The sequence below is a fragment of the Hylobates moloch genome, unplaced genomic scaffold (assembly GCF_009828535.3).
Source record: "Hylobates moloch isolate HMO894 unplaced genomic scaffold, HMol_V3 SCAFFOLD_627, whole genome shotgun sequence".
NCBI classification, from domain to species: domain Eukaryota; kingdom Metazoa; phylum Chordata; class Mammalia; order Primates; family Hylobatidae; genus Hylobates; species Hylobates moloch.
In genome coordinates this window covers 1-20,593 of record NW_026652902.1, presented here as the reverse complement: position 1 = coordinate 20,593, position 20,593 = coordinate 1, and the positions used below count along the sequence as shown (strand labels likewise).

The following is a 20,593-nucleotide window of genomic DNA, read 5'->3' as shown; positions in this document are numbered from 1 at the left end:
TGCGTGTGTGATGGAGGGGGGATGACTGTGAATGGGAGAGAGGGGTATGAATGGGGGGACTTGCCAACACCGTGAAGAGGTGTGGGGATGTGGGGATCAGAGGTACAGGGGCCTGGGATGTAGGCGGATGCGGGTAAGCCACGGTGGCTCCCCACAGGGAGGGCTCCGGGGAATGGGGGCGCTAAGGGCGGCAGAAAGGCGAGTGGGCTCCAAATCCTGGAGGGGGGTCGGTTTACCGGGCCTGCTGGGAGGAAGGTCTTGGGGGAAGAGCACAGGGGGGCCTGGAAGGGCCTGTGAGTGGGTGGAGGAAAAGATTCCCAGGGCTGACGAGTGCGTATTAGGGGGGAGGGTCGGGGAGAGGGGTCCAGGGAGGAAGATGGAGAGGAGAAGGGTTGAGACCAGGGGCCTGAAAGGGATTTCGGGCTGAGAGAAGGTTAGGGAAGAGGAGCAGAGGGGAAGGGGCGGGTTGGGGGAAGGGGAAAGGCCCTGGGGCTGGGGGTTAGCGGCGGGGGAGGGTCGCCACCACGGGCCAGGGCCTGCCGGCCGGCCCGCAAAGCAGGGGGCGGCGCGCTCCGTTACCTGTAGATGTACCAGACGCTGCGCCGCCGGGGCCCCAGGGCTGGCCAGCTGGAGGACAGCGCGGGGGGCGGCTGCGGCAGGGAGCTCCCACCGGGGCCGCCCCCGAGACCCCCGCCGCCGACCGCAGACAAAGCCATCGCCGCCGCGGCCCCAGCCCCGGCCCGGGTCCCGGTGCCGGCCGCCCCCGCCGCCGCCGCCGCCGCGGCGTCCCCGTACCCGCTCGGCCGAACCCCCGTGTCCGGGCCCCCAGGCCCCGCCTCATGCTGACCCGCGCCGGGAGGGGGGAGGGGGAGGGGGCGCGCACCCCCCCCCGCGGGAGGGAGGGCAGGGCCGGGGGCTCACATGCCGGGGGGCGCGGGGGCGCGGGGCGCGGGGTCGGGCCGCGGCGGTAGCGCGAGGACCGCGGACGGCGCCGGCTTCAGCACCGCGGACAGCTCCGGAGGCGGGCGACGGGCGCGAGGCTTAACCCCTTGGCGTCCTGCGCCGGGCGGCGGAGGGGGCCGGGCAGGGGGGAGGGGGCCGGGAGGGGAACGCGGGGGCCCCCTTGGCGGGAGAAGGGGGAGGGGCGAGGCTTGGAGGGGGGAGGAGAAGGGGAGGCACTTCCGGTCTGAGCCCCCCCTTAATCCCCCTCCCCCCTCCAGAGCCCTCCCGCGCAGGTGCAGAGCGAGAGAGCGCGGGGAGAGGGAGGCACAACATCACACAAGATGCCTCGCAGCCGCGTGCACGGACGCGCGGACGGAGCCCCGCTTCCCCGGCAGGGACACCGCGGGTGAGAGAGGCCCCAGGAGGGGACACGCAGCCCACCACCACAGACCAACACGCAACGCACCTCGACACGGTCGGCAAGAAAGGCCAGGACATTCAGACTGGGCCCCAAGGCCATGAGCAACACCCCTCCCCCACCAGAGAAGCCCAGGCGGAGGGGCGAACACACCACCACAGCTCCCCGAGAGAGCGTGGACCCCGAGCCAGCGCGAGGAGGGGGCGGCACACGCCAGGAGGGGAGACATACGGAAGGACCGCCCAGCTCCGGCAGGGAAGCTGGGGTTGGGCCCTGGCTGCAGGGCGCACCACACGGCACAGGCCAGGCCAGCGCAGACAGGGTCCGGGAACAGCGGGGAGGCAGGAGGAAGGGAAGCTCAGACGCACCACACACAGAGCAGCACGTGGGAGCCAGCGAGAGGCACGGAGGAGTAGGGGAGGAAGTCCATTGACAAGACAGAGTAGAAGGAGGAAGCTGAGGGTGACGGGGACCACCCGCATTCAGCTGGTAGGGCAAGTGACCCCCACAGACGGAGGCCAGGGAGAGACCCAGAGAGACACTGGTAGACAAGAAGCAGAGGCTGACATAGAAGCTGGGGGTGTGGGGGTTGTACCCCAATACTCACCCGGTGCCCAGAGCCGGAGACGTGCCAGGCAAACACGCACAACGGTCAAGCGCCTCAGACACTCGGGGCGCAGGGTGGCACCCCAGCCCCACCCTCTCCCCATGTTGCCATTTATCTGTCCCCGCCATCCCCGACCCATCCCCACTGGCCAGAACACAGACACGTAGGTTTGGACACATTTAATGGAAGGATGCTACGCACAAGGGGACCCTTCCCTGGATTGGGGGGAGCAGTGGAGGAGAGTGTCATATTTTAGACACCAAATTATGACCCTCCCTCCCCCACAGCCCTGTCCTTCTGGAGGCCCAAGCCCTGGAATCCTCCCCTCCTCTGCCCTTCCCTCCCCCAGCATCCCAGGTCCTGAATCTCAGATCAATCAGACAGACGCACATGCATGCACACACGTTAATGTGCGAGTACACACGCACAGTGACATGCACAGAGAGGGACAGATGTGTGCAGAGACCCACCTGTCCACATGTGTGAGCAGACTCACTGACATGCCCTGCAGTGCTTGCCCACACATTCAGAGAAGCACAGATGTGCAGAGCCAGCCCCACAGTAATCATAGCCACAAAGGCACCGGTATATACAGAGCAGGGCAGACCCTCCAGCCCCGGGCATAGGTACAGGTACATCCAGGCCACACATGCACACAGATGCATGTCATGCACACCTACAGAGACACACGTTCACACACCGGGAAACCTCAGCTCTGGTCGTGCACACACACGTTCACACGCCCCCCAGGCACCCCGTCCTTCCCCTCCTGACCCCATCCCCTCCCTGCCCCTCGCCTCTCACCTCCCTGGGCCAATCCCATCCATTAAGCTTCCGAAGCAAGTCAGCCAGCAGCCAGGGAGGGGAAAGGTGTCAGTGCACCCCTCTCCTCAGCCCAATCCCACCCAGCCCTGACTGTACCCTCCCCACACCGGTGCACGGGACACACACATTCCCACTGCACATGACTGCACAGAGATGGGGCACATGAAGGAGACAAGGGCCTCCAGCCAGCCAGACATAAGAGCGCCCTGGCCCCCTCAGGCATCCCCACCCTGCCCTGACCACCCCGTTGTCTCTGGCTACCCCAGAGCTGGGCAGTCTTAGTGGCTGCCTAAGATGGTTTGGGGTTGGGCTGTGCTGTCTGAAGCTAATTCTGGCTTCTCCCACCCCTGGATCAAACTTTAGAAGGAACAAATTAGAAAGGGGGCTTAGAGGTGATGGAAATATTTAAAGGTGTACATTGTGAACAGAACTTGGGGTGAGGGGGGTGGCCCGAGGGTGTAAGGACATTTACCTTGGGGCATCAAAGCTGTCGTAGGAGCCCACGGTATAATGCCGGAAGAGTCTCTTTGCCTTGTCACTGCGGCTTTCTGCAGGGCGACAACAGACAACCTTGGACTCTTGTTTTGGAAACCACAAGCCCAACCCTAGAGCTCCTGGCCCAAGTCTTCCCATCTACCTCTCAGTACCCCAACCCCATTAGGAAGGGAAAGGAGTAGACATGGGAATCCTAGGGTCCATTGAACACTGCTGGGGGTTCCGCATTACCTTGCTTGCTCTCCTGAGAGCGATTTGCCACTTCTTCCAGGCAGTCGGAGGGGAACCAGCCAACACGACCTTTGACCTGGCCTTCCCAGAAGCCTCCTTCGCCGATGCTAAGTACTGGACGGGGAACGGGGACATAGAGACATTTCTGTGTTTCTGTGCTGCCCCTCAACTGCCAACACACTCAACTTACAGCATTCCTACAGTTCAGCTCCCGGCCCAAGGGCATCCTTAATAAACATCTGAGGAAGGGTCGAGGAGCTTGGGGGAGACCCAAATCATATCGCTCTTGCATTCTAGCTTCTGGATCCAATGAGGATGACAGGCATTGGGGAAGACGACTGTGTTCCATAACATGGTCTTCCTAGGTTAGGGGCAGGTCCACAATGGGTCCTTGTCTCCCCTGGTAACTGGTCACAGCTCAGTTGTGTAATTCCCCTTCACCCTCCTAGGCTCTGTGGACTTAGATCACAGATGGGGAGACAAGCTCTACTTCACCCTCCCATCACTGTCCCTGCCACCTCCCAAAGTCTCCTTGCCACTTAATCTTTAGTCCTTTGTCCCCAGACCCCTCTCTCTGTCTCTCTTTGCCTCTCCTGGCTCTAGAAGGGAGAAGAGATTAGAATCACCTCTTTCCTTCTCTCCCTCTCCCCTAATGGAAGCTGTTCCCCGCTGCCCACCCTCCCAGGGCCCACCGCTTCCCCATTTAGCAAACATCACAGACTGCCTGTTACATGCCTGCTGCTGAAAAACAGACATGTATGACAAGAACAGCTAATGTTTTTCCAACTCTCACCTGGGCCAGAACCCTAAGAGGGGCCACTTTCATTATCCCCCTTTTACTGATAAGAACACTGAGGCTTGGAGAGCCAAGATCATTTGCTGAAGGTTACAAGGCTAGTAACTGACAGATCTGGATTTGAACACAGCTCAGTCTGCTTCCAGAGGGCATACTTTCTGTCACTCATGTGCTGCTACCTCTCCATGCAAGGGCTTCAGTGCATGACAAGGGCACCAGTGGCAAACACATGGTCATTCATTTCTCTGGCATTTTTCATGACTCTGCCCCCATTCAGCCCTTCACATAGTTTCCTTCCTTGTTCAACCCTTATGCCTACCCAGGTAGGTAACAACTGTTTTTCCATTTTATAGATAAAGAAGCTGAAGCGAATGTGGAGAATACCCTTGCCTGGAGATGGCTCCAGCTATGCTAGGGGTTGAGTTGGGGCCATCAGATGTATTCCCCTCCATAAACTGCCTCCCTTGAGAGCATCTAAAGAGACCAAATGAGGGGAAGCTGAAAGTCGTGGAAGAGAGCAGGAGATGGGTTGTCAAGGGGACTGGGTTCTTGGCTGGTACTGCCATGCCTGGCTTGGTGGTCTTGTAATCAATCATTTGTTCACTGTAAAAATACTTAGTTAGTGCCAGTCATGAGTCAGGTACCAGGGTAGACACTGTTGAATATAATCAATGTTGTTCCTTCCTTTGAGGAGCTTCCAGAGCAGTGGCCAATAGAGGCATAACTATACAAGTGACTGTATGATTGGAAGTTGGGGTCAGAGCTCAAGGGAAAATAAGAGGGTGTTTGGAGAGAAGCCAGATGGAAGTATATAACTTATAGATGGCAAAGGGGTCCAGGGAGGTGTCCCTGAGGTGTGACATATAGGCTGAGACCTGAAGGATCCTAGGAGCTGGGGAGGCAAAGAAAGCATGGAAGAGTTCCAGGCAGAAGGACCAGCATGTTTGAAGAGTTTGGTGTACAAGAAGGCTTGGGACATTGGAGGAATGGAGGGGTTGGTAGATCGGAGGATTGGAGAATTGGAGGGCTCAGGGCATTGGGGGAATTGGAAGGCTTGGGGCATTGGAGGAATGGAGGGGTTGGTAGATCGGAGGATTGGAGAATTGGAGGGCTCAGGGCATTGGGGGGATTGGAAGGGTTGGGACATTGGAGGAATGGAGGGGTTGGTAGATCGGAGGATTGGAGAATTGGAGGGCTCAGGGCATTGGGGGATTGGAAGGCTTGGGGCATTGGAGGAATGGAGGGGATGGGGCACTGGGGAATTGGAAGGCTCGGGCACTGGAGGATTGGACGGCTTGGGCCACTGGGGGAATGGAGGGCTTGGGGCTTTGGGAGATTGGAGGGATTGGGGCATTAGAGGATTAGAGGGTTTGGGGCATTGGAGAATTGGAGGACTTGGGGCATTGGGGGATTGGAGGGCTCAGGGCATTGGAGGATTGGAGGGATCGGGGCGTTGGAGGATTGGAGGGCTCGGGGCATTGGAGGGTTGGAGGGCTCGGGGCATTGGAGGGTTGGAGGGCTTGGGGCATTGGGAGATTGGAGGACTCAGGGCATTGGAGGATTGGAGGGTTTGGGGCATTGGGAGATTGGAGGACTTGGGGCATTGGAGGATTAGAGGGTTTGGGGCATTGGGAGATGGGAGGACTCAGGGCATTGGAGGATTGGAGGGCTCAGGGCATTGGAGGACTGGAGAGAAGGATGAGGTCCCTGGAACCTTGTGGGTGAAAGGAAGAGTCGCATGAGATGAGGTTGACAAGATGGGCAGAGAGGCAGCTTTGAGGCCAGGTTAAGACCTTGGGCTTTGATTCTGAGAGTAGCAGGAGTCGGCTACCTCATCGGGTTGTGTGAAGCTCAGTGACATCGTGGATGTGGGCGTGCTTTGAGGCAATTAAATCCCTCTTAATGGAAGACAAGGATATAAAAACAGAAGGCAGTGTGTTCTCTCCCTGCATAGAAGCATTGAGCTTGTAGCTCAGCAAGATACTGCCCATGGTCCTCTGGCTGCCTGGAAGGTCCTTTACCTCTGGCCTCAGCTCACCTTTCTTTTCTCCCATCTCCCCCAACCCCATGTGCCTACGTCCCAGGCAGCTGGCCCTGAAGGAGCTGCACCTGGCCCCCACAGTAGCTCCTGAATTTGATCATTCATTCACTCATTCATTCACTCAACATATGTGCATTAAAGCCTCCTGTGTGTTGGGTCATTAAACTGAGCCCTAGAGACGCAGAGACCAATGACTTACGACCTCTCCTCCAGGAACTCAGACTATGGGAAGAGAAACTATGAAACACATGCAGTTACACAGCCCACCTGATGTTCTGACCCCCGAATACCCTTCAAGGCCTCACTCAAGTTGACCTTCTATGGTAGGATCCTCCCTGCTTATCCAGGGGCCCAGGTCTCTCTCCCCTAAGTGCCTAAAGTAGGGGCCACTTAAGAAAATGATGGCTTTTTTTTTTTTTGAGATGGAGTTTCACTCTTCTCAGCCAGGCTGGAGTGCAGTGGTGTGATCTTGGCTCACTGCAACCTCCACCTCCCAGGTTCAAGCAATTCTCCTGCCTCAGCCTCCCAAGTAGCTGGGATTACAAGTGCGTGCCACCACACTTGGCTAATTTTTTTTTTTTTTTTTTCTGTATTTTTAGTAGAGATGGGGATTCACCATGTTGGCCAGGTCTCGAACTCCTGATCTCAGGTGACCTACCCGCCTCGGCCTCCGAAAGTGCTGGGATTACAGGTGTGAGCCACCTTGCCCAGCCAAATGATGGCTCTTATATGGCACTTGTTATGTAGGAAACATTGGTCTAAGTGCTTTACATGATCTGACTCCTCTAATCCTCATGAGAGTACCATTTTACAGATGAAGAAACTGAGGCCCAGAGAAGTCACTTAGCTGAGGTCACCCCGCTAGGAAGTGGTGGGGTCTGGATTTGAACCCAGGCCGCCAGGCTCTCAACCTCTATACCGCTCAGCTCCTGGGCAGCCTAGAGTCTGGCAAAGAATTGTTCCAATGCCTCGTATTAACGGCCACACCTGCGGCCCGTGGTAGTCTCTAAAGCATCCTTCTATCCAAGAACACATCAGCAGCCCTGCAAAGCCTACAAGCAGGGGAGACCGGCCCCACTTTCCAGATGAAGGCGGCAAAACCAAAGGGAGGTGAACCCTGATAACAGCAACCACCATTTTGGGAGCCCTCGCCACGGCCAAGCATCTTACATCTGCCAGCTCATTGGGGCCCTAGAAGTAGGTCCCTGCCCATCTCTCAGTTGAGGACCCCTGGGCAAATGCAGGAGGCAAAGTTAAGGCTGCTTGGCCTCACACTCTGCACCAGGTGGCAGGAAGGACTGTGGGCTTGGACTGAGGACCTTGGGCAAGTGGCTTCCCCTGTGTGAGGCTCTGTTCCTTCAACCATGCAATGGGGCCCATGACCTCCCTCCCCAGAAAGGGCCATCAGGAGTCTAATGAGACGATTTGGTGAGACGTTCCAGCCATGCCCTGCACACGGCATCAGTGTCCCACAATGGGACACGGCTCACTTCACTGCCTCCTGACAGGGTCATCTCAGCTACACTCTATGGTCCTCCAAGCCTCAAGGGGTGTCCTGGGGCTCTCTGAGGTCTCCAGAGTGCATGACATACTCCAGGTGCCTGAGAATGGTCTGCTGTCTGCTCCACATTTTCCCTGATTGCCCCCACAGCCCAGCCCGGCCCAGGCCCTGCTTCCACCCTGGGTACCTTTGATCTTCTCGCCCTTGCTCAGGGAGATCTCCCCCTCGGCTTGGGCCTGGTAGGACTTCACAGCCATGAAGGAGCGTCCGGGTACCGCTGAGTAGAGCTTCCTCCGCCTCCCGCGGCTGCCCAGGGAGCCCCCGGGGCCCCCTGAGCCCCCCGTGCCCCCGGCTGGCCCTTCCCGGGGTGTCCCGCTGGAGCTGCGTACACAGAGGGCATGAGAGGCAGGGGAAGGTGGAGGGAGGGGACATCTCTGGGAGGACAGGGGTCCTTGGGTGGGGGAAGAGGACGGAGCATCAGGGTGGGGGAGGGGGGGTTCCCAGCACTGGTGTCCTCCAGGAAAGAGGGCATTTGGGGGCTCCCTCTGCCTGCCCGCAGCTGCCCCAACCAGCCCCCTCTCCTGGCTCCTGGCTTCCGGCTCTGCCCCCTCCCACGGTCCTGTGCGCACCGCCTGATTCAGCTTCCTGAGGCTGAGCTGGGACTGTGTCATCCCTCCGCTCACGAGCCTTCCGCGACTCCCAGCTTCCTCCTGGGTCAGGTCCAACTCCTCTGCCCGCCGTTGCCAGCCTCTCCCCCACTTCCTCGGGACACGCCTGGCTGGCCTTCACCTCCTTCTCAGCCTCCTCTAGCCAGGTGGGCTTCCTGACCCCGGAATGTCCCCCGCCCCCTCCTCATCCTCCCTCCAGAGTGACCTCTCTGTCCCCCCCAAGTCCCTGCCACCCCCCCATCCTCTTCCTGCTCAGCTTCCCTCCACCTCACCCTGTCATTCTGTCTGTCCCCAGGGGCTGGCTCCCATGTTTCTTTGGGGTACCCTCTGCCTGGGGCCCCTGTCGTGGAGCAGATGTCCAGCTAACATGTGGTGCACTGGGGGTGGAGTTGGGACAGTAGCTCCCAAGGCCTTACTTTACCCCAAGGTGACACTAGGGACTTGGATGGATGAGGGCCTACAGAGGAAGGCAGCTGGGCGGGCCTCAGGGGAAGCCGCCGATCTGGAGAGGGGATTTGACGGGACTGGGGACTGTGGAGCCAGGGCTGCCTCCCCTACCTGGGCCGGCCTCGGGGCTGCCTCTTGGCGTCCTCAGGGTGCCTCCCTCGGGATGGAGAGCGGGCCCTGGCACCCCGGGGGCTGCTGGCACTTCGGAGGGTCCCGCTGCTGAGCTTGGTGGCGGGGGCTGAGGGCTGCGACTGGCCCTGGGAACCTGAGGTAGGGCCAGGGGCCCCAGAGGACGAGGCCCCCGGGGCGGAGAACACCATCCAGTCGGGCAGCGCCATGCTGGTGTCACTGTTGGCCCGCAGCAGCGCCGGGGGCACCGTCAGCCCTGTGCCCGGGGGCCCCCGTCGCCGGGCCGCGTACTTGGGGGACTCCTGGAAGGGCACTGAGAGGGCACAGTGGCGGCGGGGGGCAGGTGTTAGGGGAGAAAAGGCAAGCAGGGGGCCATGCGGGGGCAAGAGATGGTGGGAGAGAGGCATGAGGGAGAAAGAGATGAGAAAGGGCGGGGGGCCTGGAATTGCTCCCCCACCACCACCCAGACATTTTTGGTCCTCTAGGGTTTTCTCCATCCTATGCTGGCCCCCAAGTCAGGTCCCCCAACTGCCCCATCCCACCATGAAAGCCCAACCGCCCCAGGTTCTCTGTGCAGCCCCAGCTCCCTGTCACTCACCCACATCCTGTTCTCGATGGTTTCGGATCAGCTCCCCCAGCTCAAAATTCCCAGCAATCACTGCCACCTGGAGGGAGGGGGTAGAGGCAGGTCGGTGGGGCCCAGGCAGCAGAGAGAGGTCAGGAAACACGGTGAGGTCCCTGGCCCGACCCAAACCTTCCACTCCGACAATGTCGCCCTCCGTCTTCTTCCAGCTCCCCCTCCACGACCTGTCTCCTTGCTTTCCTCATTGTCCCCTTCCTTATCCGCTGGGTGTCACTGTCACCCTTTCCTTAGCCCTGGAAACTTCAGCACATCCCCTGCAGCCCCAGACCTGGAAGGGGGTCTGCCCGTTGTTATTCTTCACATCCTTGTCGGCACCTCGGTACAGGAGGATCCTGGCACAGGTCTCCTGCGGGTCATGGCCAGTGGCACAGGACAAAGAGAGAGAGAAAAAATCAAAATCACCATGAGTGGATACAGGTACTGTGCTAAGAGCCTTAGGAATAAATACTCCACCCTAAACCTGCACCACTCAGGACAGCAGCCACCTGCCAGGTACGGACCAGCAGCACTTTAAATGTGGCTGGCCCAAACAGACATTCACCATGCATGCGAAATACACACTGGATTTCAAGGATGCCATATGAAAACAAGAAAGAATTTAAATGTCTATAGCCAGGCGTGGTGGCTCAAGCCTATAATCCTAAGACTTTGGGAGGCCAAGGCAGAAGTTCCAGACCAGCCTGGGTGACATAGTGAGACGCCCCCCGTCTCTACAAAAAAATAAACAGAAATTAGCCAGGCATGGTGGTGGGTGCCTGGAGTCCCAAATACTTGGGAGGCTGAGGTGGGAGGATCGCTTGAGCTCAGGAATTCCAGGCTGCAGTGAGCTGAGATCAAGCCTGGGTGACAGAGCAGGGACCTGTCTCCCCCAAAGGAAAAAAAAATGTCAGGTGTGGTGACACACACCTGTGATCCCAGCACTTTGGGAGGCTGAGGTGAGCGGATCACTGGAGGCCAGGTTATTTGAGCCCAGCCTGGCCAACATGGTGAAACCCCGTCTCTAACAGAAAATACGAAAATTAGCCAGGTGTGGTGGGGTGCGCCTGTAATCCCAGCTACTCAGGAGGCTGAGGTGGGAGAATCACTTGAACCCAGGAGGTGGAAGTTGCAGCGAGCTGAGATTCCGCCACTGCACTCCAGCCTGGGTGACAGAGTGAGAGTCTGTCTCAAAAAAAAAAAAAAAGTAATAATTTCTGTATTGATTCTATGTTGAAATGATGTTTTAGATACAGTATTATAAGTAAAATATGTTGTTAAAATAAATGTCACCTAATTATTTTCCCCTTCTCTTTAACGTGGCCACTAGGATATTTGAGGGCATTTAGGGTATGTGCTCATGCTATGTTCCACTGGATGTTGGGGCTGGATAATGCTTTGGTGACTCATTGGTTTGTGGAGGGTGTTCTGAGCCCTGTGGGATGTTGAGTAGCATCCCCAGTCTCTACCACTAGATGCCAGTAGCACTCCCCTCCCCAGTCATGACAACCAAAAACGTCTAGACATTGCCAAGTGTCCCCTGGGAGACAGAGGCTCCCCGGTTGAGAACCGCAGGTCTAGACCTTACGGAGGCTTACCATGTTACGTGCCAGGCGCTTGGCACTTTAGAGACATTGAATTGCCCAACAATTCCAGGACATGGAAATTGTCTCTATTTTACAGAGGCAGAAACTAAGGCTTTCAAAAGAGCCCAAGGTGGGCCAGGCGAGGTGGCTCACTCCTGTAATCCCAGCACTTTGGGAAGCCGAGGCGGGAGGATCGCTTGAGCCCGGGAGTTTGAGACCAGCCTGGGCAACATGGCGAAACCCTGTCTCTACAAAAAATTTTTAAAAATTAGCCTGGTGTGGTGGCACACGCCTGTAGTCCCAACTACTTGTGGGGCTGAGGTGAGAGGATCACTTGAGCCCAAGAGTTCGAGGCTGCAAAGATCCTTGTTCATGCCACTGCACTCCAGTGTGGGTGACAAAGTGAGACCCTGTCTCGGCTGGGCGCAGTGGCTCACGCCTGTAATCCCAGCACTTTGGGAGGCCGAGGCGGGCAGATCACAAGGGCAGGAGATCGAGACCATCCTGACTAACACGGTGAAACCCTGTCTCTACTAAAAATACAAAAAAATTAGCCAGGTGTGGTGGCGGGCACCTGTAGTCCCAGCTACTCGGGAAGCTGAGGCAGGAGAATGGCGTGAACCCGGGAAGCGGAGCTTGCAGTGAACCGAGATTGTGCCACTCCAGCCTGGGGGACAGAGCCAGACTCCGTCTCAAAAAAAAAAAAAGTGAGACCTTGTCTCAAAAAAAAGGGGGGTGGGGTGGGGGGGGGGCTCAAGGTCACACAGCTGGTGATTATCAGCCTTGGATTTGAACCCAGATCTCCCTGACCCCAAAGCCTTCTATCTTAATCACACTTTCTGCCAGGCGCAGAAGGAAGGGGACACACATTGTGGAGGAAAGGGTGGAGGCAGGACTGGACCAGTGGAGACAGGGACGCCTTCTACATTCAGATCAATTTCTCACCAATGTCAATCACAGGCACCCCTCATCACTCTTTGGGCTAAGCACAAAGTCCATGCCACGGCCTAGGAGGGTTAGGGTTAGCTGAGCTAACCTGAGCTGCCTGTCCTGCCACTCCCCACCCTGACCCTCACCAGCTTCATCTTCTACCACCTGCCCTTGCTCCCAGGCTCCAGCCACAGGGGCCACCTCCTTCCTCTGACAGCACCCTCGTGCCCCAGGACCTTTGCTCGGCTGCTCCCTCTGCTTGGAATCCTTTCCTGCTAGATCATAGCATAGCTTCCTTCCTCACTTCATTCAGGCTTTTGCACAAATGCCACCTCTTCAGAGAGGTCTTCTCTGGTCATCCTGTCTAAAAAAAAAAAAAGCCCTTGTCCTCTTCCTCGCTTTATTTTTATTTATTTATTTATTTTTTAAAATTTTTTGAGATAGAGTTTCGCTCTTGTCATCCAGGCTGGAGTGCAGTGACACGATCTCGGCTCACTGCAACCTCTGCCTCCCAGGTTCAAGTGATTCTTCTGCCTCAGCCTCCTGAGTAGCTGAGATTACAGGCACCCACCACCACATCTGGCTAATTTTTGTATTTTTAGTAGAGACAGGCTTTCCCCATGTTGGCCAGGCTGGTCTCGAACTCCCAACCTCAGGTGATCTGCCTGTCTTGGCTTCCCAAAGTGCTGGGATAACAGGAGTGAGCCACCGTGCCCAACCCTTTGCTTTATTTTTTAGTACAACACTGATGTATGTGCCAGGCACTCTAAGCCAATGTTAACTCATTTTCTTCATAACCCCGTCTCCCTGAAATTCCATTTCCTGTTATTTGTCTCATTAGCGTCTCTTCTCCTCTACATCATAAGTTGTACAGGGGCATGATTTTGCCTGTGGCATCCACCACCTGGATTAAGGCTGGACCCACAGGACCTGTTCGGTAGGACGAGTGTCCTCTCCCTTTTGTCTTGGCCTGGCCAAACCCAACTTGGCCTCCAGCTCAACTCTACCCCAGTGCCCTCTGATGCTAAATTTAACCACCATTCCCAAAGCACCTCCTTGATCTTACCCCTTCCACATGACAAATCCACCAAGGGGTTTGTATGGGCCCATGTTACAGGACAGGTTCAGAGAGGGCAGATGCTATGCCCAAGGCCACACAGCCAGTTAGTGGAGCAGTTAGGATTCCAACCTGGCCTTCTTCTTCTTCTTCTTCTTTTTTTTTTTTTTTTGAGACAGAGTCTCACTCTGTTGCCAGGCTGGAGTGCAGTGGCGCGATCTTGGCTCACTGCAGCCTCCACCTCTTGGGCTGAAGCGATCCTCCTGTGCACCTGGCCTTCTGATCCTGTGGTTCACCTGTCTCGTATGAATGGACGATTCTGACTGCCAAAGTCACACATCAGGCAGCAGTTAGCCCAGTGTGTGTTCTGGGTGTGTTTGTGAGTGTGTGTGTGCATATGAGTCTGTGTATGCCCGTGCTGCAGGCCAACTAGACTGTTAACTCCTGCCATGTGTCCTTTTGCGTGTTTTTCTTTTCTTTTTTCTTTCTTTCTTTTTAGGATGGAGTCTTGCTCTGTTACCCAGGCTGGAGTGCAATGGTGCGATCTCAGCTCACTGCAACCTCCGCCTCCTGAGTTCAAGCAATTCTCTGCCTCAGCCTCCCAAGTAACTGGGACTACAGGCACCCACCACCACGCCTGGCTAATTTTTGTCTTTTTAGTAGAGACAGGGTTTCACCATCTTGGCCAGGCTTGTCTTGAACTGCTGACCTCGTGATCCACCCGCCTCAGCCTCCCAAAGTGCTGGGATTACAGGCGTGAGGCACCGCGCCTGGCTTTTTGCGTGTTTTCACACTCCCAGGCCCCACACTGGGGGCACAGGGCCAGAGCACAGCCCCTAAGCTCACCTGCTCCTCATCCTACTCTTACAAAGCTGAGAAGGTGTGCAAGTCAGAGTTGATGGCTCCCTCCCCTGGGAACCGAGAGAAACTCGCATTTAACGGCATCCTAGCACTTATCTCATGCCGTAGCCATGATTTGCTTACACGTCTGCCTCCTCACCAGACTGTGAACTCCCACCCCCCCCAAACCCCGCCCTCGCCCTCCCCAGGCCAGATGCTGCGTCTGATTCATCTCACATCCCCAAGGCCTGGTGCGGTGCACGTAGTAGGTGCCCAAGGAACGTGCATGGAAAGGATGAGGATGGAGGATGTGGGGTTGAGTCAGTCAAAATTCATTTGTTCCAGTCATTCATTCATTCGTTGAGTCATTCAGTCTGTTGAAACAAGCAAACACCTGTTGAATGCTCAGAGCCAGGCACTGTGCACAGTCTTGGTGGAAATCCAAGAGGGCTGACCCATCATTCATTCACTCATTTTCATTCATTCGTTCAGTCATTCAACAAAGATGCAGCTAGGCCTGCTGTGTGCTGGGGTCCTGGAACAGAGCAAGTAATCAGACTCAACCCCCACCCTTGAAGTGCTCACAGCCTAGAAACAGATCTGACTTTCACCACCAAATGCTAGACGGGCATATCAGGAGGCCAAGGTGGCAGAGGCTGAGGAAAAACTGTCAGACTCAGCCCTGGCTCTTGGAAAGCTTAAAGCCTGGAAGACAAGGGGGGAAATAGAGGAATCAAGTTCGCATGTGTTATGCATCGATTTGTTAAGCCCATGGCAAAGGCAAGCAAAACTATTAACCCACTTGATCCTTTTGCATGGTGGATATTTATTTATTTTTGAGACGGAATCTCGCTCTATTGCCCAGGCTGGAGTGCAGTGGCGCGATCTCGGCTCCCTGCAAACTCCGCCTCCCGGGTTCACGCCATTCTCCTGCCTCAGCCTCCCGAGTAGCTGGGACTACAGGCGCCTGCCACCACTCCCGGCTAACTTTTTTTTGTATTTTTAGTAGAGACGGGGTTTCACCGTGTTAGCCAGGATGGTGTCAATCTCCTGACCTCGTGATCCGCCCGCCTTGGCCTCCCAAAGTGCTGGGATTACAGGCATGAGCCACCGTGCCCGGCCTGCATGGTGGATATTAATTATTGACCCATTTCACAGCTGAGAAAGGAGATCAGGGAGGGGAAAATGACTTGTTCATCTGTCCCACTAAGAAAACTCTGCCTGCTCTCTAATTCTAATTTTTTTTTTTTTTTTTTTTTTTTTAAGGCAGGATCTCACTCTGTCACCCAGACTGGAGTGCAGTGGCATGATCATAGCTCATTGCAACCTCCACCTCCCAGACTCAAGCAATTCTTCTGCCTCAGCCTCCTGAGTAGCTGGGACCTCAGGTGCACACCACTGTGCCCAGCTAATTTTTGTATTTTTTCATAGAGACCAGGTTTTCCCATGTTGCCCAGGCTGGTCTCGAACTCCTGGGCTCAAGCCACCCTCCCACCTAGGCCTCCCAAAGTGTTGGGATTACAGGCATGAGCCACCGTGCCTGGTCTAATTCTCTATACTAAAATTTCTCTGTTTATCTGAACGGTACAGTTTCTGTCTCTCGACTGGACCCTGACTGACACTGGTGATGGTAACAATGACAATTATTATTCTGATGGCTGCCTTCCAGGGATGAGCACTTAATATACACGATGGCTCACCCTCTTCAATAAGAGCTGGCATTATTCCCATTTCAGGAAGAAGGATGGAGCCTCAAAGAGGGGGAGGGACTTGTTTGCTCCCCATCCCCATCTGCCTGTGGGGCCGGGGCTTCTTCCCCCTCAGCTGCACAACGGCCTGGGAGTCAAGAGGATTGGTTGCGAGGCCTGTGTCGCAGAGCAGGAGACAGAAGCACGCAGGGAGAGAAGTGCCGGCACCATGTTGGTTCCATTTGACAAACACTGAGTCTTCCCTGGGCTCCAGGCATACTGCTGGCTGCCACGAGGCGGCACGTGGCCACCCGCCAAATCCCCAGCACTGCAAGTTCTGCCGAGGCAGAGGGGGCTGAGGGCTGTTTTGGAAGACTTCCTGGAGGAAGGGGGCTGACAGACCAGCTCTGTCATGCTAGCGCCTGTCTCTCTACGAACCCCCACTAGCTGCCCTTCAAGGGCAGGGAGCATCAAGAAATAGGTGGGGAGACTGAGGCTTTCCATGGGGCTGATCTGCCCAGGATCATCTGCAGCTCAGGTGGCTAAAGTACCAGAGGTCATGACATTGAAAGATCCGGCTCTTGCCAACCAGCTGCCATGAGCCCCCCTGCCTGCTCCGTACCTCCCCTCTCCTAGGGACCCCAGAAGTGGGGGTGTTCTTCCTGTCTCCCTTCAGCACTCCCTTCCTGCTCAGGGACCCAGGTTGTCAGGACCCCCAAGGTCCTGAATTGCTAAAACTCCCATCCCACTTTCGCTCCCTTCAGGGGCCACGGGGGCTGCACGTTGGCCTTTCCCCTGTGCCCTGCCATGCTACCACATGGCACCTGCACACACCACTGGCTGAATGGAGACACAGGGGAACTGAGGACCCACAGCCCCCTTTCCTCTGGCTTTCTGCACAGGCTGTGCCTCCACCCTGGAGCACTCCTTTCTCCCCTTTTCTGCTTCTGCTCATCTTAACACTGGGGGCACCTCCTCCAGGAAGCCACTCCACCCCCAGCCACTCCATCCCAAGCCCAGTTCCAGATGTGGGCTCCCACAGGGATCTGGATTCCCTGTGACTTTGCTCTGAGCACTCTGGATTGTAGCAGCAAACTATGTTGTCTGCCCTCTGCTAGGCCATGAGGTCAACCCTTTGTCCCCAGCACCCAGCTCCAGGCCTGATACAGAGAAGGAGCTCAGTAAATATCTGTTGGATGGATGGATGGATGGATGGATGGATGGATGGATGGATGGATAGATGAATGGATGACTGGATGAAAGGATGGAAATAGTGAAGAAGTGAAGGGTGCAGAGATGCAGTCAAGAGGAGTGTCTGAGCTTGGCCCTGAGGGAGGCGGCTATGGGGGATGCGAGGGGCCTGGGGTGGCCGCTGCTAGGCAGACCTTGTTGTAGAGGGCGCAGATGTGCAGAGCCGTGTTCCCCGAGGCGTTCTGGGCTCCGGGCTCAGCCCCATAGAAGAGCAGATGCTCCAGATGCTGAGAGTGACCCCGCTGGCAGGCCTGGGCAGGACAGGGAGCGAGGGGCATGGATCAGACCCGGGCTGTTCTCCCTCTGGGCCAAGAGTCTGTCTATGACCTGTGCGCTGGCCTTCTCATCCTATCGTTCACCGCATCCACCTCCCCATCACCTTTTAGCCCCCCTTCCTGCTCTGGGACCCAGGCTGTCAGCCTCAAAATCCAAATGTTCAGTCATTCCAAGGCCCAGGCATCTGGTCTGCCTCCTTAAGAGGGTCAAGAGGCCGGCCCATCCCTCTCAGGGATCAAGGCGTCAGGTTCCCCAGCCTATGCCCCCTTAGGGTCTTCCTGTCTTCACCCCCACCATTTCCTCTTTGGGGACCATGTTTTTCTCACCCCCAGGCTCTGTGAGGACCCTGGCATCTGGTTCCCAGCCCCAGCCCCTTGGATGCCTCAGGGACTGGGTCCCCCACCCCAGCCCTTCATGGCCTGAATTAGGAGCACCTGGTGGATTTCCTGCCAGCCGTTCTCATCAGCTATGCCCAGCTGGGCCCTGTTGAACAGGAGCAGCTCACAGCATCGAGGGTCACCACCCACCATAGCTGTGTGGAACAGAGGGGTCAGCCCCCGACGGTCCTTGTAGTTGGGGGAACCCCCAAGGTCCAGGAGCGCCTAGGAATGGAGAGAGAACTTGGTAGAAAAACACAGATGACAGTCACACATTAACCAGCTCATTCTGAAGGGCCAGGGGGACTGGACCGTCCTGGGTGACCTACAGTGGCCAATGACAGTCTCAGTTCTGCCACAATGCCCTTGTGTGACCTTGAGCCTGGCCCTTTCCCTCCCTGGGCCACTCTGATCCCCTGTGAACAATGTGGGACTTGGGTAGATACCTCCAGAGGACCCTTGCACTCTGACATCCCACCCAGCCTTTCCCCTGGGGGCGACCTTGGGTGAGCCATTGAAAGACATTAGGGGCCACAGTACCCACCCGTTCCACTTCCTACAGGTGGGTTGTTGGGGACAAATGAGAGGACACAGTCTGGATGCTGGAGGGTCTCTGGCCAAGCGGGAGGTGTTATTAGGTCCAGGATCTCAAAGAAGGGGCACAGCACGAAGCCAGGGGACAGGTAAGCTTGGGTAAGGGCAAGGATCGGGCCGGCCTCATTGGGGCTGGAGGCCACTTCCTGCCCCCACTTGAAGGACAGCTCTGGGTGTGGAAGGCTGGCAATAATGAACATTAATAGGAGAAAGTGTTGGCAGCAACCTTGTGTGAGGACAGCCTGTAGCAGTGCCATCCAACAGAACGTTTCCCCCATCGTGGGGATGGTCTGCAACTGCACCACCCTATATGGCAGGCACGTGTGGGCCCCTGAGCACTTGAACGTGGCTAGTGAACCTGAGGAACTGAAATTTTAATTTTACTTCATTCTAATTAATTTAAATTTAAACAGCCCCAGGTGGCCAGTGGCTACTGGCTTGCATAGCGCAGGTCTGGAGGCTGGGAGGGGCGTGTGTGAGCAGGATATGGGTTTGGGGGTGAGTGTGCACGGGAGATACATGAAGAGGGTCTGTTAACTCCAGGAGTATACTGCAGGTCTTTGTGGCTGGCATCTGACTGCATTAGGGGCTCTTCAGGAAAGAATCTGAGGGAGAGAGGGGCGGGGCCATTTAGCTGGAGCATCTGTGCGTTGGGGTGCTTCTCAATGCCTGTCTTTGGGGGCAGCCCATCCTGACCTGCATAAGAAGAGGAATCAAGTGTCCTGGCGGGGGCAGGGGGAGAAGAGTATTTTAAAATTAGACTGTGCAGCTGCCGCTGTGTATGTATTTTGTGGGTGTATGGGTTTGTCTATTTGGGAAAGTGCATTTGAGGCTGTGTACGTGGGGAAGGGGCTGTATTTGCATGTGAGAGAGTAGGGAGTGGAGCTGGTGCAGTGCTGGGTTTGGAAGGGTAGCTGGGGGGCTGTTTTCAGGGTGTGTGTGGAGGGGCTCTATTTGGGGGCATAGCAGGGAGCTCACTTTGTATTTTAAGGAATGAGAAGGGTTTACACCTTGGGGAGACAGAGGCAGATTTGGTATTGAGCTGGGTCACAGGGGATGGAGATGTTCTGGGTGTTTAGGGGAGGAGGCTGTGCCCAGGTCTGTGTGATGTCAGCTGTAGCCCAGGTGTGTGCACCTGGGGGTCCTGACAAGGGTGACAATAGGGGCTGTGTGTCAGTCTATGGAAAGGGGCTTTGAACTGGGGACATGAGAGGGCCTATATTTAAAAGAAACCAAAGAACTGAGGTTTGAGAAAGAACAAAGGGAAAAGGAGAGAGGGCCCCATGGCAGGGATGGGGTGTCCCCGCAGCCTCACCGTGAGCGCCAGGCAGTGTCGGGCACATGCGGCCTTATGCAGTGCGGTCATTCCATCCCGGGCCCGGAAGTCGATGTGGGCCCCGCCCAGACACAGGGTTCGAATCACCTCTACAGAGCCTTCAGTCTGGGCCGCCAGTGTCAAGGGGGTCTCTGAAGGGCGGGAAAAGCTGGTCACATGAAGCCCCTTCTCCTCTCCTCCATCCCTTCCCATTTTCCAGGCTCTATAGCTGTCCACCCCACAGCCTCTGGCCCCGTGGCCTCCCGCTTGGACAGCGATGTGTTTGGGAGACACCAGTCAGGAAGGGATCTGAATGCAGATGGCACCCCTGCCCCCCAGCCCTGTCCTGGCCCTGAGGTCCTCCTGATGCACACCCCTCCCTACCTCCCGAATCCGAGTCATGGTAATTGGGGTCCAGCCCCTTGTCCAGCAGCCGCGCCACCTTGTCAGATGTCCCGAGCTGCACATACTCCAGGAACTTCTTCAACCCCGTCTGAGCCATGGGCAAAGAGAGAGAGGACAGGACAGTCAGGAACAAGGCAGAGAAGCAGGGTCCTCAAGCAGCACCGTCCAGTGAAAATATATGTGGAGTCACATACGCCATTGAAAAGCTTCTAGCAGCCTCCTTTACAGAGAAAGTACCCAGCCCTTTGGGAGGCCGAGGCGGGAGGATCACTTGGGCCCAGGGGTTCAAGACCAGCCTGAGCAACAAAGTGAGACCCTTATCTCTACAAAAAATGCAAAAACCTAGCCAGGTGTGGTGGCACACGCCTGCAGTCCCAGCTACTTGGGAGGCTGAGCTGGAAGGATCCTTTGAACCCTGAAAGGTCGAGGCTGCAGTGAGCCACGATTGCACCACTGCAGCCCGGGTGACAGAGCAAGACCCTCTCTCAAAAAAAAAAAAAAAAAAAAAAGCGGGGAGGTGAAGTGTTAATTGTGTTGAAATTCATGTTGATATAT

General features: G+C 56.4%; 1 protein-coding gene across 1 annotated transcript; it reads right to left on the bottom strand.

Annotated features, from left to right (window-relative positions):
• Window positions 1-2,714: 2,714 nt before the first annotated feature.
• Window positions 2,715-20,150, bottom strand: LOC116464408 (SH3 and multiple ankyrin repeat domains protein 1-like). The gene is made up of 11 exons (XM_032147669.2): window positions 20,018-20,150; window positions 19,634-19,785; window positions 17,782-17,949; window positions 17,206-17,322; window positions 10,012-10,089; window positions 9,699-9,765; window positions 9,083-9,413; window positions 8,044-8,237; window positions 3,519-3,632; window positions 3,265-3,340; window positions 2,715-2,798 (listed from the first exon to the last, which is right to left on the bottom strand). Exons 1-11 carry the CDS (start codon window positions 20,133-20,135, stop codon window positions 2,768-2,770), a joined length of 1,446 nt encoding a protein of 481 aa, XP_032003560.1. The 5' UTR covers window positions 20,136-20,150; the 3' UTR covers window positions 2,715-2,767.
• Between the last annotated feature and the right edge of the window lie 443 nt (window positions 20,151-20,593).

Bases quoted from the DNA above. Each gene is read 5' to 3' on its own strand.
- LOC116464408 (XM_032147669.2), bottom strand. From the start codon at position 20,135: ATGGCTCAGACGGGGTTGAAGAAGTTCCTGGAGTATGTGCAGCTCGGG. The intron at 3,633-8,043 runs GTACCCAGGGTG...TTCCCCGTCCAG, and splicing joins CAAGGGCGAGAAGATCAAAG to TACTTAGCATCGGCGAAGGA. The intron at 3,341-3,518 runs GTAATGCGGAAC...GTCGCCCTGCAG, and splicing joins CTCTCAGGAGAGCAAGCAAG to AAAGCCGCAGTGACAAGGCA.